Source organism: Notamacropus eugenii, chromosome 5, assembly GCF_028372415.1.
Source record: "Notamacropus eugenii isolate mMacEug1 chromosome 5, mMacEug1.pri_v2, whole genome shotgun sequence".
In the NCBI taxonomy this organism is placed as follows: Eukaryota; Metazoa; Chordata; class Mammalia; order Diprotodontia; family Macropodidae; genus Notamacropus; species Notamacropus eugenii.
In genome coordinates this window covers 201,119,458-201,138,516 of record NC_092876.1, presented here as the reverse complement: position 1 = coordinate 201,138,516, position 19,059 = coordinate 201,119,458, and the positions used below count along the sequence as shown (strand labels likewise).

At 36.9% G+C, this 19,059-nt stretch overlaps 1 protein-coding gene across 9 annotated transcripts in view; it reads right to left on the bottom strand.

Moving 5' to 3' along the window:
* Window positions 1-19,059, bottom strand: part of FRY (FRY microtubule binding protein) — a 566,260-nt gene that overhangs the window by 222,716 nt on the left and 324,485 nt on the right. For all 9 annotated transcript variants that reach the window (XM_072611868.1, XM_072611863.1, XM_072611870.1 and 6 more), the window contains one exon: window positions 5,666-5,719. In XM_072611868.1, coding sequence (XP_072467969.1) covers window positions 5,666-5,719 — 54 coding nt within the window. The remainder of the gene's footprint in view (window positions 1-5,665; window positions 5,720-19,059) is intronic.

The window sequence follows — 19,059 nt, the reverse complement described above, 5'->3', positions numbered from 1 at the left end:
AAGAGAATGTCCCTGAGGTTTTGGAGGGGAAATGTTTATACCTTTGTTCTTACTATATCTTGAAAATATATATATATATATATATATATATATATATATTACTATAAAATCTAATTGATACTAAGTGATTAAATGGAACTGGCAGAGCTAGGTTGTGCAGTGGATAGAATACCAAACCCGAAGTCAGGAAGACTCATCGTCCTGAGTTCAAATCTTGCCTCAGATACTCACTAGTTGTGTGACTGGGCAAGTCACTTAACCCTGTTTGCTTTAATCCCTCATCTGTAAAATGAGCTGGAGAAGGAAATGGCAAACCCCTCCAGTATCTTTGCTAAAAAAAATCAAACCAAGAAGAGCTGGACACAACAGAAATGACTGAAGAACAACAACAATGCTAACAACTGGTCCCTACAATGTGGTTAGTGGTAGAGCACTGGTAGTGGGTGTTTGAGCTGACAGCAATGGAAGTAAGAGACCTGTCTCAGTGTACCTAGATAGAGATCAAACACACGGCTGGGGGCAGGAACCAGATCAAAATGTATTTGGAAAATATTCAATAAAATAAATAAAATACTAAAGAACACAGATACTGTTAATCTGTGGTTTTCTAAGTCAATATGTGCCCACCTAGGATCCTTATGTACCATTTAGTGCTGCTTGTTTGTATTTTAGTTTGTCACCTCTGCCCTAAACCACTGAGAGATGCTGCATGGCCTGGTTTTGAGAGAGGGCTACACTTGGATTTACCTGTCTAGTGATCCTATCAAAAAAAGAATCAGATCAATCTGTTATCATAGATTCTTTTGTTCTTAATGTTTAATTGTACTGATATCTTTTGTTTTTACATCATATTTGTAAAGGTGATGTCAAAATCACCCCACCCTTGTTTTAGATCTGATACATTTATTGGTAAGAATGTGTCTCATTCAAGCAATCAATTATGGAACTTGAACTAGCTGTGAAAGATCACTGAAAATCTTCAGATAAAGTGAGGGGATGGTAGATAGGATGTCTAGGAATTTAGTCATAGCTCTACTGGCCCGGCATAAAACATCAAGTTAGATGGAATCAAAGGATGCCAGAAATTGGAGTGAGTGCAGCATCCTAGCTAAGCCCATTGAGAAGGAAGCACAGGGTGTGACAGAGGTCAGGGGAAGGAGTAGCCCAAGTTTCAATCTTGGGAGCTTTGAAGGGTCCACAGAATGTTGGACTCCACATCTTCTCACTGGTGTCCCAGTAAGGGCTTTCAGATAAGTTGACAGCTGGGTTTGCATTTGGAGCCAAAGGCAGATTAGACACATGCTGAAGTGTATTGATACCCCATAAATGGAGAAAAGGACTTCCAGCAACAAGGAACTGTGAGTTATCCCTTTGCCACATGTTTTCAAAACTTAAGCTTACTTTATCATGGAATTTAAATACACTTGCGGGAAATTATGTTGTAGACTTTTGGTGGGGGAGGTTTTGTAGCGACCATTCTTACTATTCCACTTCAGTAAATACCTCTTTGTAAGACAAAACAAGACAAAACAAACAAAAACAATCCCCTCTCCACCCCCCCCCCCCCCAAAAAAAAACCTCCTAGTTAAGGCTGGCTAATTAAAATCTGGTAATCTCAATTGTTAATCTTGGTATGGGGTTGGGGAGTACACCAGTGAGGTCTTGAGCCAATGGCTTTATAAAATTACCTCCAATTCCTCAGAAATACCCCTAGAACTCTGCTTTTTCAGCTTTCTTTGGGGCCCCAGACTCATTGATGAATGGGAATTATGATAAGAATCTTTACATATAGTATATACAGTATATAGAGGGTGCAATTTGTTTCCAAATTTCCAACTCTCCTACTCAGCAAATCTCTTCTTACAAGATTAATGATGATCACTGAATTATAACATCCTATTCCTCCTTCATTCCTACTGTTTTCATTATTTCCCTTAAGATTCTAGACTTTCAAATGAATTTTCTCATTAATTTGTCTATTAGTCCCTTTGGGAGTTCTTTTCTCAGACCTGTATGAGATTACAAAGAGAAGGAAAAATATAGTGCTGAACAAAGTATTGTAGGAGTTTAGTTTGAAAGACATGTGATCTTATTAATGGGAAGATTAAAGATCATGCATATTCTCAATATTAGACAGTACTATTGGAATGGGAACAAACATTTTTTAAGTGTCTACTCTGTGCCAGGCACTTTACCAATATTAAAAATAAACCATACACTAGGCAACAGAGAAATCATACAGAAATGTAAAAAGACAGAAATACTAAATATATATTTTATAGAACATAGAGTAAAAACAGAAATTAACACATGCATGTGAAAGATACAGTATCCTGCATTTAATAATAGTATTCTGAACAATGAGTGGTTGATGAACAAATCAGAGAAACAAGAACTATGTAAAGGAGAAGGGAATGAGAATATAAAATCAAATTTTTTGTAGTCAGTGCAAAAAAAACTCTCAGAGGGAAAATAATATTTTTAAACCATACATTAATGAAAGAGAAAGGATTAATGAACTGAATTTGCAAATAAAAATTCTAAAGAAGCAACAAGTTGACAAACTTAAGCGCAGAGGAAATCTCGAAAATGGGAAGAGAAATAAATGAAACAGAAAACAAAGACTACAGAAATTATGAACAAGACTAAAAACTACTCTTAGAAAAGACGAAATGAATAAAACCCTTAGTTAAACTTTATTTTAAAAAGAGAAAAAAAGCACATTGTCAAAATAAAAAAGTAAACTTATAACAGAGAAGAAAAAAACAATTATTAGAATAACACTAGATCCAATTATTTTCACTCAAAACTGTGAGTTTAAAGAAAGCAGATGTTACCTACAAAAATGCAAAATACTCATATTAATAAAACACACTAGAGATCTTAAATAGTCCAATTAGAAAATGAAATTGAACAAGTCATTAAGGAATGGCCAAAAAAAAAAAAAAAATTCTGATCCAGAAGGATTTACAGGTGAAACCAAATCAAATATTTAAAAAGCAGTTGATACTTATTCTCCATAAATTCTCAATAATTAAGAAAGAAACAGTCAACCAAATCTTGTTTATGAGACAAATATGGTTTATAATATAAAACTCAGCGAGGAAGAAAGCAAGAAAATAGAACTATAGGCTAACATTACCAATGCATATTGATGCAAAAATTTAAATAAAATTAAAGCAGAAAGACTAAAACAACATAATAAAAAATTATTTACTCTGGCCAAGTTATCTTTTATCTGGCCAAGTGTTATCTTTTCTCTTATCATGCAGAGTACGTGGTTATTTCATATTTAGCTGCTGCTGTTATTTGGCAGCCGCTCAGAGGCTTGTTTTAATGTGTGACACTTGGTGGTTTTGAATATTTTTAAGATTTGACACGTTGCTAGATGTGTCCAGACTGATCTGGACTCAATTCCCACCTCAAACACTTACTATTTTAGTATAACATCATTTCATCTTTTAGAACCTCAGTTCCTTGTCTGCAAAATGGAGTAATAACACTTGAACTACAGTCCTCCTCAGACTGTTGTGAGGAAAGCCTATATAAATGTAAACTGCTGTTATTTTTCAAAACAACCATCTAGGTTATCTGCCTTCTATAGTTGTTCTCTTTAACTCGTTTTGTTCTTCTTTTTAGTCTTTTAATTATCACTGCCCTTGATATGAACAGACTAGCATTTATAACTGGTCTAACAATAACAAAAATAATGACAGTTAACATTATATAGTTCTTTAATTTTTATAAAGTGCTTGGCACTTTACATTTGTTATCTCATTTGATCTTTAAAGCAATACTAAAAGGAAGGTACAATTATTAATCCCTGTTTTGCAGATAAGGAAATAATGCAGAAAGAGGTTCTGACTTGACCAGGATCACATAGCTAGGAAGAGTCTGAACCAGGAATCAAATTGAGCTAATTCTAAGAACAGCCCTCTAGCCACCTAAGTTTCTTTTGCTTTCCTTGATAGATACAGAGCCAGAATGCTTATATGTTTATGAGCATCGAGTATTTTTTGAATACCAGAGACATTTACTTGCATAATGTATTTCAGTACTACTGGCATGCCAACAATAAACAATGACATTTATAGAACATTTTAAAATGTGCAAATCCGCACCCCCACCCCCTTCAATTGACAAACATTTATTAAACACCTACTATGTGTCAGGCATTGTGCTAGTCAACAGAAATACAAAGACAAAAGTAAAACAGTAAAACAGTTGACTCAAACTGGAGGAGACATGTTTATACATAAATATGCACAAAATAGATACAGGATCACTTTGAGTGAATGTTGCTTGTTATGGGGTTATGGGGTTGGAGGGGTGAAGAAAAGTTTCATATAGACAGTAATGCATAAACTTGAAGAAAACCAGAGATTCTTGGAAGTGGAAGTGAGGAGGACATTCATTCCAGGAATGGAGACAGATGATCTGGTGAACAGCTATTAACTGTACTTTAAAACTTAGATAGAATTCACGTTAATCCACCCAGACCAGGTTCTATTTATTTATTTATTGTAATTTCTTAAGTGACTGATTTTATTTCTGAGTTTGAGCTGTTTAAGAGCTCTAGGGTATGTTTGATTAATGCGATAATTTCATATTTTTGCAGGTAATCATTTCCATTGAGCAGGTATAATTCTGTCTAGTTTAGTCTAATGATTATTTTCTTTCTTCTTTATTGTGAATTTACCTCATCCATTTGAAAAAATCAGGTTAGCTCAGAGTTTAATGATTTTGTTGGTCTTTTTAAAGTTTTTAGTTTTGTTCATAATTTCTGTAGTTTTATTTTCTATTCTATCTATTTTTCCTTTCATTATCAAAATTTCTTCTTTTGTGCTTCTTTTGAGTTTGCTAACTTGTTGATGAAAGATGAAAATTATGATCCATTCTGTCCCTTGAACAAACACATGGTTTATAGCACAAGTCAAGCCAAATCCTTGAGTATTAGTCTGGGATATTCTAAAGTATATGGATGACCAGAAAGGGTGGGAGAGGGATTATATTGTGAAATAGAAAACATTACTGGAAAGCATGAGTGGCTTATTGTCCTTGAGATACCAAAAGGATAACAGAAAGTTTTCAAGTACACCAGACAGATCTTCCATGGAGACTTTACTGCAGGAAAAAACAAACAAAAAATGGGCAAAAACATCTCTAACCTGAGAGGATTTAGAGGGACTATGATCACCATCAAAGGAAGGAGGACACGGAATGATGAAACTATGGATCCATGAAAGTATGAAACATCCCTAACTTTCTTTGATAACTTCCTCTGTGAACCAAAATAGGCATCACCTAAAATCTTTTAAAAATGAGTCTATTCATTTTCTCTGGTTCTTTCACAATGCTACAGTTGAACATATACTCCAATATTAAACACGTTCATTATCTTCCTTTTAATTTGTTCTTCAACCTTCCTTAGTGCTGGTATCCAAAGATTTAGGGATGAAATCCTCTGAGGACCTAGCCTGGGTATCTCTACAAATTCTCTAGTTTTTCTGCTCTGGAAATGATAACACTGATTAAATGCGATATGTCAATGCTATTCATAGAAGCCCATTATTACGCTCACTAAATGGGCAGCCAGGTTCTGCCTTTTTTTAAAAAAAGTATTTGAAATACATTCTTGAACAGTACATAATACACTTCCACTTACTTGATCAAACTGAGGGTCTTCTCCTCTCTGAAGAGACTTTGTCAATGGCTTTTCCTAAAAAAAGAAAAAAAACACAAAAATTATTAGGGACTATTATATTTTATTATAATAATATTTTATACAGTTGGGGAACACATGTAAGTTACTGACAAAAGAGACAGACAGACAGAGAGAAAGACATAACAACAGACAGAGATAGATTAATGAACCTAAAAGGGAGCATGGGTCTCCAGGTCTCCCACATCTAAAAGCACCACAAAATAGGCTCTTTATAATGTATTTGGAGGTAACATTAGGCATTTCCTGGATGTAGTAACATTTTGGAGGCCTTGCTCTGATCAAAAGCATATCCAAACCTGTGTAACAATAATTTAGGGTTCTCAATTTTTTTTTTCCACTTAGGAAATCTTGACTACTTCTTTGAATCAGAATTTCACAGCAATTTATTCCTCGTTTGTATTAAAATTCATTTTGGGGAAAGACATTTACATCCAATCTAAGTCTACCTGGGGTTTATTCGCCCAAATATAAATTATGTAACACACATCACATGACATAGTAGGTGGCCCAGTGGACAGGCCAGGTCTGCAGTTAAGAAAATTTGAGTGCAAATCCTATCTAATAGTACGTACCTCCCAGGGTTGTTATCAGGATCAAACAAGATAGTAATTGTTAGCCTGCCACATAGTAATTTCTATGTAAATGTTTGTTATCATCATTATCATGCTCCTCCACCTCATGATCACTAATCATTTTCGAATCCAGCCTTTGACACTTTGGTGACCCTTTTCACCTCTGCCCCAGTTTCCTCATCTGTAAAATGGACATAATAATAGCACCTATGTGCCAAGGGTTATCATGAAGATTAAATGAGAGAACTGTTTAAGAAAAGTGCTGAGCACAATGCCTGGCACATAGCAGGTGCTATATAAATGCTTATTTCCTTCTTCTTCACAGGGTATAGGGCTTGAATTAATGTAGATGGTCTAAAGGACACTATTCTCTCCAAACAGATCAAAGAAAGCCCTTAGAAAATAGAATATGTGCCTTATGCAAGTACAGACCAGATAAGAGAATGTCTTTGCTCTTCATGAATGTGCAAGGGGGCTCTCTCTATTTGTCCCGTCTGCTCCCCTAAATTTGGAGGAATTTCTCTGTTAACAGATCTAATGAATATCTGTAAATCCAGAATGAAGGTAATTCTGTGCTGTTAGGAGCCAATAAACATTTTCTTCTCAACTATTACCCACTGGGACAAAATGGCCACGGGGCAGGTGTCTGAGATGAAATGGAGAGATGGAATAAAAATTCAGTGAGAAAGAAAAGGAGTCAAGTTATTGATTGCACAGGAAGGCACAAGTTTCATAGCTACCTCTGTCTGCCAAGTTCTATGGAAAGCTTTGCATTAATTTTATGCAGTTTACCAAGCCATTTAAAACACTAAGATAAAAGCTATTCACATTCAAATATGCAAAACAAGGAAGTGGAGAAGGGTGGTGCTGGGCTTACATCATGTCCCCAACCCCCTCATTAATGGGAATAAATACTGCCTTATAGGTTTCAGATATCCAGCCTTAGGAATCACAATCCTGAACTCCTTTTAAAGTAATTATTTTATTGGGTCATCTTTGTACAAAAATGGGCAAAATAGCCAATAGACCCTCTCAGTGCCTCAGGCTGTAGTGTTCAGTCCTTTTCCCCAAAGGCTATGAGAATGTCTGGTTAGGGCTGGGGACCAACACTAATGGTAGAAGAGGTGATGGTGTTGACATTGGCGTGGCACTGAGTAAATTCTCCAATCCAAGAAAGTTATTGCGTGCTACTGCTTGGGAGGGAATTCTGAGTAATAACATATTTTATGTTCACTCCTATATACAATTGTAAATATATTGGAGGGTGGTGGCTACATTAGTACTACCCAGGGAGGCAATATATTCCATTCCTCACTTTCTCCACTGCATATTATTCATATGAGTAAGTTAAACATACACAAAGGTGGAGTTCAGGAGCTAAATTCTGTTGCTAAGACTAGTATTGAGTTAATAGGATAACAGCTGGAAGGCACCTAAGAGGTCATCTTGTCTGACCTCCCCATTTTACAGATGAGGAAACTGAGGCCCAGCGAGTTTTGCAAAGGGAATAAGAATCAGATATAAGATAATAAGCCCGGGACTGCAGAGCCATTGATTTTTTCCCCACTGTTCCACACTGCCACCATGAAGTAACTCCTTTTTCTATTAATTACTTGTTAACCCCAAATACTTTCACATAAAAAAGAAACTCATCATGTTGACCACCAACTACCACCTAGAGAAGTGGATCTGGGTGGGAAGAAGCTATAATCCAAAGGAAATGAGATTCTAGGAGACAGGAGGGAGACTTTAGAGAATAAAATATAGATGCAGGGCTCAACTCCCAGCCCTTTACGGCCTTCACAAATGTACTGCTCTACAGAAAACCTGCTTCAGCAGGTTGTCACTGAGCTTTGCTTTCAGGGAGGGCACAGTGCCCACCCACTATCTCTTTTCAGAAGAATATACTTGAAAGCAATCAAGTTCAAAGACATCACAAAAACTGCGATGTCTGTCAGGCACACGAAGTCACTCGTCATCGACTAACCACTTGACATTTTTGTCCCCATCGATAAGCAAAAAATGCTTAGCACTCCTGCTTTGTGTAAATGGCCCCCAACATGCCAGACGGATTTGATTATTAATGCCCAATGTTCTTTCACTGGAACTCCAAGCCAACCAACAGCTTGTGGCTGACTACCAAGCCTTTCTCTTGTAAGTGAATCTTGTGATAGTCTGCTTAACTGTAATTAGCCTATATTAGTTGTACAGCAAATTAATTCCAGTCTTAAAAAAAAGTTTCTGAATCATTCACCCATTCTGCATCTTAGAGGAGCTTAACTAAAAAAAAAAAAAAGTTGAGGGAGATTATTACTACAGTCTATCTAAATATAAAGATGGCTTCCGAGCCCAGGGGTTTCTCTGGATCCAGAGATCTGTACTAGCTCAGAAAGAAGAAGAGGATGATCCTACAAGACCCTAGGGATTTGTTCTTGGTCAGAAAGAAGCTCAGGGGAGAAATGAATACAGGGAGGTCTGAAAGGACCTGAAAATGCTGCTTTAGAAACAAGAAACACAGAAAGAAGAATTTGCTCTGAGAGGGAAGTTGTACTTCACAGAGGAATGTTTCAGAGAAAAAAAATGTAAATTAAAAATATAATACAAACTAAAATATCAAAGGTACATATTAAGATCTTTCCTCATTTTCCCCAGTTACCAGAGCCATACCCTCTAAGGTTGTTTTCTATCTAGTCTGTTTTTATCTTTTATGTTTTGATTCACACATGCTGTTTCCCCCATTAGAATGTAAGCTCCTTGAGAGAAAGAATTGTTTTTGTCTTTCCTTGGTAGAGTGCCTGGCACACAGTAAACAATGAACAAATGAAGCAAACCAGCCCTTCTACCATGCCCTTTGTAAATGCCTGCTCTGCAGATAACAGACTGGCTTTGATCTTAATCCTTCTGCTTTCTTGTTCTCTCCATCCTACTCTCTCTGAAACCTGACTCCCTCCTAACGACAGCTTCCCTGGCTCACTTTTCCAGCACTGGTTGTGCTTTCACTCAGACCCAAGACCCACTTGTCACAGCTGGCAATAGAAATATTTCTTGCTTTCCATGGCCACTTACAGACTCTCCTTCTGCCACTAACACTCAGTAAACTCTGACCCTCTGAGGTTCATCCAATCCATATCTGTCACCAGCGGCCATCTCCAGTTGTCCTGATCTATATCTCGCCACTGGACCCAGATGACTCTGGAGGAGAAAGTGAGGCTGGTGACTTTGTACAGCCCTTCCTCACTTAAATCCAATTCAATTGCAAGTCATGGCACCATCTTCCTGATGTCATGGTCCTCTTTGAAAATGAAGGACAAACCACAATTAGTCACCCAATCAAGATTCTGGTGCTTGTTATCTACTAACCCACAGAATACACTCCTTTCTTCAGTTCAGTGCCTGGCCCATAGCCTTTCTCTCCATCCCAATTCTTGTCCACATACTACGGGACTTCAGCATACATAGCTAAATATTCTGATCTCTCAATTCTTCAACTTATTCACTTCCCATGACCTACCCCTCCACCCTACCATAGCTACACAAAGAAATGGTCATAACTTCGATCCTATTGTCACCCTCAAGTATTCCATATCCATGTTCATGATCTCTGAAATTCCTTTATCTGATAATCTGTTATCATTCCACCTCTCCCTGACTTGCATACCCCATGGGTTGTCTTCACTGAGATCTCCAACCCTTCATCCCGAAGTTATTTTCCAAGCCATCACTCTTACACTTGCAATCCTCTTTCCTTCCCCATCTTGACCTCATGGTGAACCAGTTCAACTTTACACTCTTCTCTTGAGGTCCATGCTTCTTTATCCTAGCAAAAATGTTGCCCTGCCAAACTGCAGCCTTGGATCACTCCATTCACCAAGAGCTCCCTCTTCTCCCTTCTTCCTCAGCTCCTGTCACTCAGATGCTCTCTATGACTATTTCCTCCTTCATACCTTTTTCACATGAAGATGTAGCTCTCCTCTCTGCCAAATCAAAAAATCCTCCTAGATGTACAAGTGACCCCATTTCTTCCCATCTTCTCCAGCAGATTACCCCCTTTATAATTCTCCCATTATTATATTAATATCACATATCAATCTCTCCTGCCTACTGATTGCTTCCATACTGTTTATAAACATTTTGATGTCTCCCCTCTTCTCAAAAAGTCCTTACATCCATTGCCATTATTACCCTATATCTCTTCCTTCCACCCCTGCCAACTTTTGTGGATTACCTCCATATAAAAGTTGCTACCTACAAAGCATGCCACCACTTCCTTTCCTCTCATTTTCTTCTTAACAATCTGCAGTCTGGCTTCCAACCTCATCACTTTTTTGAAATTGTTCTCTCCAAAGCTATCAGTGATCTTTTAAAATTAACATCTCTAATGGCCTTTTCTCAGCCTCTATCCTTTTTGAACTCCATAGTCTGTGACATTGACGACTGCCCTCCTCACCTTTTCTCTTTAGGTTTTCACAACACTTCTCTGTCCTGGTTCTCCTCCTATCTGTCTAATGCTTCCTTCCCTGTCTTCTTTGCTGGACCCAGGTCATGCCTATAAATCATAGGTGTACTTCAAGGCCTTGTCCTGGGCCTACTTCCACTCTCTCTCTATCCTATTTCAATTGCTGATCTCATTTGCTTTCATGGATTAAATGATCAAACCTATGCTAAATATTCTCATATCAAAGCTCTCACCTGATCACCAGTATCATCTTCAACTGCGTATTAGTCATCTCAAACTGGGTATGCAGTAGGCATTTTAAATCCAACAAATCTAAAATTGAAATCATTATCTTTCCTCTGGAAGCTTCTCCTCTTCTAAAGTTTTTTTTTGTTTTTTGTTTTTTTTTTTTTTGCTATTGTCAAGGGTACTACCATCCTTCCAGACACCCAGACTCACAACCAGGTCTCATTCTTGATGTCTCACTTTCTCATCCCCTCCCCACCAATATCCAATCATTTGTCAAGTCCCGTCATTTGTACTTTAGTCATATAGGTCCCTTTTTCTCCTCTGACACTGCCACCACCCTGGTGCAGGCCCTTATCAACTCATGCCTGGACTTTTAGCCTACTGGCCTCAAATCACTCCCCACTTTATCAGCTATCAAAATGATCTTCCTAAAGTGCAGGTCTGACCATGTCACTCTCCTAGTCAATAAACTCCAGTGGCTTCTTATTACTTCTAAGATTAAATAGAAAATCCTCCTAATTGGCCCTTTCCTGCCTTTCCAGTCTTTTTATACCTTATTCCTCTTTGTCTATGACACTCCTCACTTGGGGCATTTTCACTGGCTATCACTCATGCCTGGACTTTCTCTTTCTTCATCTTTTCCTCCTCTCTCTCTTGACTTTCTTCAAATATCCACCAAAAATCCCACCTTCTGCAAGAAGTCTGGCACATAATAGGCACTCAGTAAACTCTTGTTGACTGATGGACTATATGCTAATAAATTAATGACTGATGAGTAGGAAGTGTTATGAGATGAGATGAGAGACAGGTAACTTCTAGATTAGGGTATCAGCTTTCATAATAGAGGAAGCATTTACAGAACCAATCAGCAGGAGGAGATGGAGATAGAAGACATTCCAAACATAAGTATCAGCATGAGCAAAGTTAGGAGAGCAAAGTGAGGTGAACTGGGGCCATGTTCAGGAGAGAGAAAGTAGACTCTTTTGGCTAGGACACGAACTATTTGAGGGTAAGATGTGGAGAAAGAAGAGATGTTTTCCAAACATTAAACTACTATGCTAGGTGTATGCCTTCCTAAACAACAACATCGATTCACATCATGGTATCAAATGAAAGAGGAGACAGGTCAAAAGAGCAGAAAATAAACCCTTTGACAATGTCCACCATGCCATAGTGTGAAGTGTCAGAGATTTATTACTCTTCTCAAAGTGAATTTGAAATACTTCATTTTCAAAACCTAATATGGATCACCAAAGTAAAATGTCCTCTACTAGCTCTATTGTGAAAATTTTAATCATCCTTTAAGGGAGTGGTAAATGGTCTAAATTCCTCACACTCTCCCTTTATCCCCTGCAAATCAGGAAGGACTGGGTGGCAAACTTCTTGAGTTCTATGTTGGAAGGCCAGATTTAGTTCTTAGTCTACACAGTGGGCTTTTCTCTGAGGTTGATTTCCTCCCTACTGGTCAATGAATGAGAACTGCTGTTTGAGCCCATCAAATAAATGCAACTATTTTCTCATGCTGGAACACTGTAGGGGTTTTCAGTATTTTCACAGGAAAAGTTCAGGTCTTAGTTGTGTTTTTCACACCTCAGGGAGTTCAAATCTCTTCCCACCTTCCCCTTAAGAAAACAAAAATTCTAAAAGCTCTTTGTATTCACATGTCCCTAAAAAGGGCAGAGAAAAGACACTGATTTCTACCTTGGTTTTTAAACAATTTCACCACACACTATGACTGTTTTTAAAAAATTTCTTATATAGTTATCTATACAACTCATGAAGACTACACCAGCACCTATGGTGATGTAGGTAACCAGACAACATATAAACTATATCTTAATAGGAAGATGGGCATTTTGAAATTTCATCTGTCCTTAATGGACAAATCATTTACCAAAGAAGAAGTTTTTATAGTGGATTAAAAAGAAAGCAATCACAAGTAGATTATATTTATCCAGGAGGATCTTTATTAATAAAACAGGATTTAGGTGATTTTTGCAATGTGTTCAGAGATGTATACATAAATATAACAAATGTGAAATAAAGCTATATTGTTATCACATATGAATTTTAGGTGGTGTCATCACCACCCCCCAAGAGATCACAGATACACCGAAGACAACATGATCACAAAAGCAAAATTTCATACATATTCCTAATGTCAAATATATTTTCTCTTTTCTTGGTCAAATTCCTATACATTTCTTCTAACAAATTAAGATGCCCAAAAAAATCTCTATGGAATACTGTAAGTGAGAATTTTCAATACAATTATATACAGTGTTATCTATATTAACTAAATTTGTGAAAATTTCATTGATTTCTTTTATTTCTATATTCCCTCCAATTCCAAATTGGAGCTAGCTCCACTTAGCAAGATATTCCCTTTTAACACAGAAGGAGAAAGTTAAAGAAACCATTTAGAAAAAACAAACAACCTAATAAACATATCAAATAAGTCTGATTATATTTGCAGTATTCCATATTGTACCCCCATCCCCAGCCCCGAAGAGAAGTGGGGGAGGTTGGACCAATTTTCAACATAAGCTAGAGTGCTAATTGTAATGGTTTACATATCAGTACTTTACTCAATTTAACACACCAGGATTATGTGCACTGGAGTGTTTGCTGCCAAAAACTTGTTATACAATTCTGTGTCCAAAGTCAGAATGACATAGTACCTGTTAGAAACTATTGTTAGTTCCTCGGAGTAGGATTTAATTATAGCAGTGATCTACTAAATATTTTTAATCCTTGAAATAACTGCTCAGCTGGATCTACCTAGTGATTGCCTACTTCTTGGTGCTGTATAGGTGTTCAATAAATGCTATGTCACTGAATCAACTAATTTCACTGTGTCTTGGTAAAAAGAACTACTTTTCAACAATTTGAAGTAAAGGTCAGGTAGAAAACCATCACAGAACAATTTATTTATAAAATTTCTTCAGCTAGCTAGTGAGTTCTGAGCACAAGTCATTTTTAACCAGAATAAATAGAGTATCAAGAAATAACGAGGGTCAGATAGTTGGCTCCATAACTTCATGTCCCTAGTTGGCCTTGGGACTGAGAGGTTTGTTGTATTTGGGGAGGGGGAATAAACATTTGCTATCTGCTAAGTCTGTTTTTGGCCTCTGGATAGAGTGCCTCTGTGGCTGACCTTACAAAAGATCTGGGGTAGGAGAAATGAAATGGGTGTTTAGGTGTACCTGCTTAATTTATGCTGAAGCAGAGGCTAGTTTAAAGATGAAGACACTCATGTCAAGAGAGCAGAAAATACAAAACCCTTCTGTAAGAATATACAAAATACAAGAGTAGTCTCAGCCCATAGCCTCTGCAGAGGTTTTAAAACTTATATCATAAGAATCAGGCATATCCATCTACTTATTAGAAAATAATATATTCTACAAAACCAGGTGGAAACAGGGAGGAAGGAAAGCAAAACATCTTCTCCACCAACAATTTGACTATATACAACCTGAATGGGACTTTATCAGCATCAATATTTTAAATTTCCATGACATTACCAGTGGGGATTCTCCTCTCATGGATTTTTGTTGTTTAGTCATTTTTCAGTCATGTCCAACTCATTGTGACCCCTTCTGGGGTTTTCTTTGCAAAGATGCTAGAGCTGTTTGCTGTTTCCTTCTCCAGCTCATTTTACAGAACCTGAGGAAAACAGGGTTAAGTGTCTGGTCTGTCATCATACAACCGGTAAACATCTAGGGCTAGATTTGAACTCACTAAGATGAGTCTTTTCTGATTAAGGCCTAACTCTATCCATTATGCTACCCAGCTGCCTCCTCTCATGGATACCAATCACAAAACCTCTACAACTTAATAGAAAATTTATTAATGACCCCCTCCAAACTCGATATCTCAGACCAACCTTTTGGTGATGAGTGTCTTTGAACTTAGCTAGGATGGTCATTAGGTTACAGACTGAAAATTTTTCTGGCATTAGAGGACCTGTCAGAACTTACCTTCCACTAGTCTGAACCCAAGGTCACCTTCACACTATAGTGAGGCTATGGAAAGGAAATTTAGTAAAGGTATATTAGAATCATCTGTTGTACTAAGTGTTTTAAAAATCAAGCATTGCCTTTTGTCAGAGTCCAGTGATCTTTGACTGGCACCTTTCATAACCTAAGAAGCTGACAAAGTCTAAGGGAAAGAAAATAGCTTAGTGGTTGTTGATAGTGCACTCAAATTGGAGTCAGGAAGACGAGGGTTCAAATCTTAGACTGCACATTTACCAGATTATGACTTGGGCAGGTCATTTAATTTCTCTGTCCCTCATTTCCCTCAGCTATAAACTAAGGGTTGATCTTGGGACAAATATTCTTGGGAGCACATAGCCATGGCCCTCTGCTACTTTCTGTAAGCTTTGTACTTCTTTGGTCTTTGCCACTAGATAACACCACTGCTCTTATGAAAATATACGAGAAAGAGAAAGAATGCTGCAAATCTCTCTGACAAAGACATTCTGGTGCCCTTTAACAAAACACAGAACTGTATTAAAACAACTTTCCCAAACCCAACCCAATGAGACCAACATGATTTCATCAAGAATTTTAAAAACATTGCTGCTATCCAGATCAGATGAAACTAAACTGTGTGCCATCTTTTATATTTCTCAAGAGCTGAAATTAAGTTCTAAGTACCTTTCCTAAGGCTATACACATTCCTGTTGGTATTAATTAAAGCTTTAATTTAAATTTCTTGGAAACATCTAAGTATAATTAGAAAGTTATATTATACACAATTTTAAAAATGATGGCCATAAAAACAGCAATTGCCCATATCCCTTAAAAAATCTACCAGCAGAACTGACTTTGGCTTTTAACATGAAGCTTATAAGAGACCTTTTAATTTAATAGTAGGGTGGTTATGAAAACATCCAAGTAAATGTCAAAAAGCTCTTGAGCCTTCAAAATACCAAGCTTCTGATAAGAACATTCTCATGCATTAAAAATGAATGAGGGATTTGATGCATTTTGATGTGTATTTTTTAATGCTGGTTGAATAAACAGTTCATGGTCTAACCTGGTGGTTTCACAGAGCATTAGAGAACCAAACTATGCCAACAGAGATCCCTTCTCTTCAACTAGACCCAATAATTTAATGCTTAGTAGTAACTCCTTGGAAGAAAGACAGAAGAAACGTTTTTTTCTTCTTTCTTTTTGTTCTTATTCAGTGTCTACAAGTAATATAAAGTAACATTTGAGGATATTAAAAACACCCACAAATATCTGTTTCTACCAGGAAATGTCAAGAAAAACACATCAGACATCATTCAAGGGAGTAAAATGGAAACAATTCTTCAAGGAAATGACAAGCTGATGTACTGTGAGACAGCAATGCAAATTTGTCTCCGCCCTGCTGGATGTGAAAGGAAGACTCATGACTAGTGATAAGGCACAACATCATTCTACAGAAATGTGAAGGCAGACACACATACAATAGAGCTAACAAAAATCTCAAGCAACAAATAGTTTTACACATATACCTCTCCTCCCTTTTATGGTTAGACTCCTTGAGAAAGCTAGCTATAATTGATGCCTCTACTTCCTTTCTTTGCGATTCTTTTCTGAATCTTATGCAGATTGGTTTCTGATTTCATCAATCAACTGAAACTTCTCTCTCCAAAGTCAGTAATGATCTCTTAATTGCCAAATTTAATGGCCTGACTGTCTTTTACACTGTAAATTACCCTTTTCTTACAGATACTCTTTTCTAGTTTTTTTTTGGTGACATTATTTTCTCTTTTTATATGTCTAACTACTCCTCAATCTTCTTTGCTAAATATATATCCAGGCTACATATTCTAATAGCGGGTATTCCCCAAAGCTCCTACAAAGTCCTCTTTTCTTTTCATCGATTACTACTATCTCACTTGGCAATCTCATTAACTTACATAGGTTCAATTGTCATCTTTATGCAGATGATTCTCAGATCTATATATCCAGTCCTAATCTCTCCTGAGCCTGGCACATAGTAAGTACTTAATAAATATTTGTTGACTAACTGATCAATTGACTTGTAAAACAAGTCACAGAGAGATAATCTAAGAATCTTTGGACTACCTGATAACCTGACTTTCCAAAAAGGTTTGGATATTGTATTTTAAGAAATTACATATTAAAAACTGTGCAGATCTCTCAGAACCAGAAGACAAAGTGAAAACAGAAATAATTCACTGGTTATCTCCTAAAAGAAAGCCCTAAAATGAAAACTTCCAGTGAAAATTCAGAGCTTCCAGATCAAAGAAAAAAATATCGCAAGACACCAGAGAGAAAGAGGCCAAGTTACTAGTGAACCACAGTCAGGATCATACCAGACTTGGCAGCTACCATTATAAAAAAAGAGAAGATCTTAGAAATAAATATTCCAAAAGGCTAATTAGATAAAAGTTTATAACCAAAAATTACTTACACTGAAAAACTGAGCGTTTTACAAAACTGAAACTGGATCTTTAATGGAATAGAGACTTTTGAAGCATTCTTCATTAAAAAAACCAGACCTGAATAGAAAATCTGAAATTCAAACACAGGAGTGAAGGATAACCTAGCAATATAAATTCATCTGAACAGAGTTTTAGTGTCTTGAAGGGTCACAGAGAAAAAAATTAGATAGAAGATGTTGAAGTGAATCTCTTCTGTTTTGATTGTATCAAGAGAGAAAAGAAAAAGAAGGGGGAAAGTAATACATTAGAGAAGAAAGGGAAAGGAAGAAAGAAACTTACTACTCATAACTGGCTGAAAGATATGACTTTACAAATGTGGAGGAAATGGAGGGAAGTAGCCTATGTATGAACCTTATTTATCTTAACTGGCAAAGGAGATTTTAACATATACATATTCAGTTATACGCTCACATACAAAGAATTTGGTATAGAAAAACATTTAACTTTCCAGGGAAAAGAACTGTGGACCAGGTGAGAGAAGAGAATTTAAGAGGTAGGGTAGTCTTGAGGAGGCTAGGTGGCACAGTGGATAGAGTGCCAGGCCTAGAGTCAGGAGGACCTGAGTTCAAATTAGGCCTCAGACACTTACTAGCTGTGTGACCCTGGGCAAGTTACTTAATACTCTTTGCTTCAGTTTCCTCATCTGTAAAATGAGCTGGAGAAGGAAAAGGCAAAGCAGTCTAGGATCTTTGCCAAGAAAACCCCAAATGGGGTCACCAGGAGTTGAATACACTGAAAAATGACTGAACAACAACGTCTGAAGGTGATAATTACTAACAAGACACATTTCAAATCTAGAGGGTGGATTGACAATGAAAAAGGTAAAAATAAAGGCTCTTTCTCTCTCATTGGTTCCACTCTATTTCAAGACATTAAAGCTTGTTAATCTATTATAATTGAGTTTTTACTTGATCTCTCTGCTGTAATCTGTACTACACATAATGCATAACTACTCTATCACTTCTTTCTCCTTGTTACAACTTTTAAAAGTACACCCTTGTTTACTTATTAAATTCCAATTATCTTTTGTCTGTCAGTCAGAGTTCTCCATGTTTTGTACCTATCTACTTTCTTGATAATATTTCCTATTCCTCTACTGCATAAACATTAAAAGCACTTACTGCTTAACAAACAGTGGCCTTCTTGCCTTTTCATTTTGTTCATATTATCCTTGGTACAAAGAATGCCCAATCTCCCCTTCTCAGCTTATCAAAATCACCCTCTTGAGAGCCAGCTCAAGTGATCCCTTGTCCATGAAACATTCCTTGATCTTCTCAGTGAGATGCAACCTCTTGTTTTCTTCTCTTCCAAGCTCTTATTAGACTTTGTACTTTTATGGCATATGTCAAGTACTGCTCATTATTGCGGTTATGTTATAGAATCACGGAAACTCAGGGACCTTAGTGGTTGTCTAGTATAATTTGTACCTGAAGGAAAATCCCTTCTTCGGTGCACCTGTTAAGTTCAACCTTTGCTTAAAAATTTCCAGTAAGAGAAAAGTCAATACTTCCCAAGGTAACCAATATAACCACCTCTAATTGTTAGGAATTTTTTCTTTATAGTGAGGATTATAACTAATCTATACTTTCCTTATATTCCCAACTGTTTGTCTTTG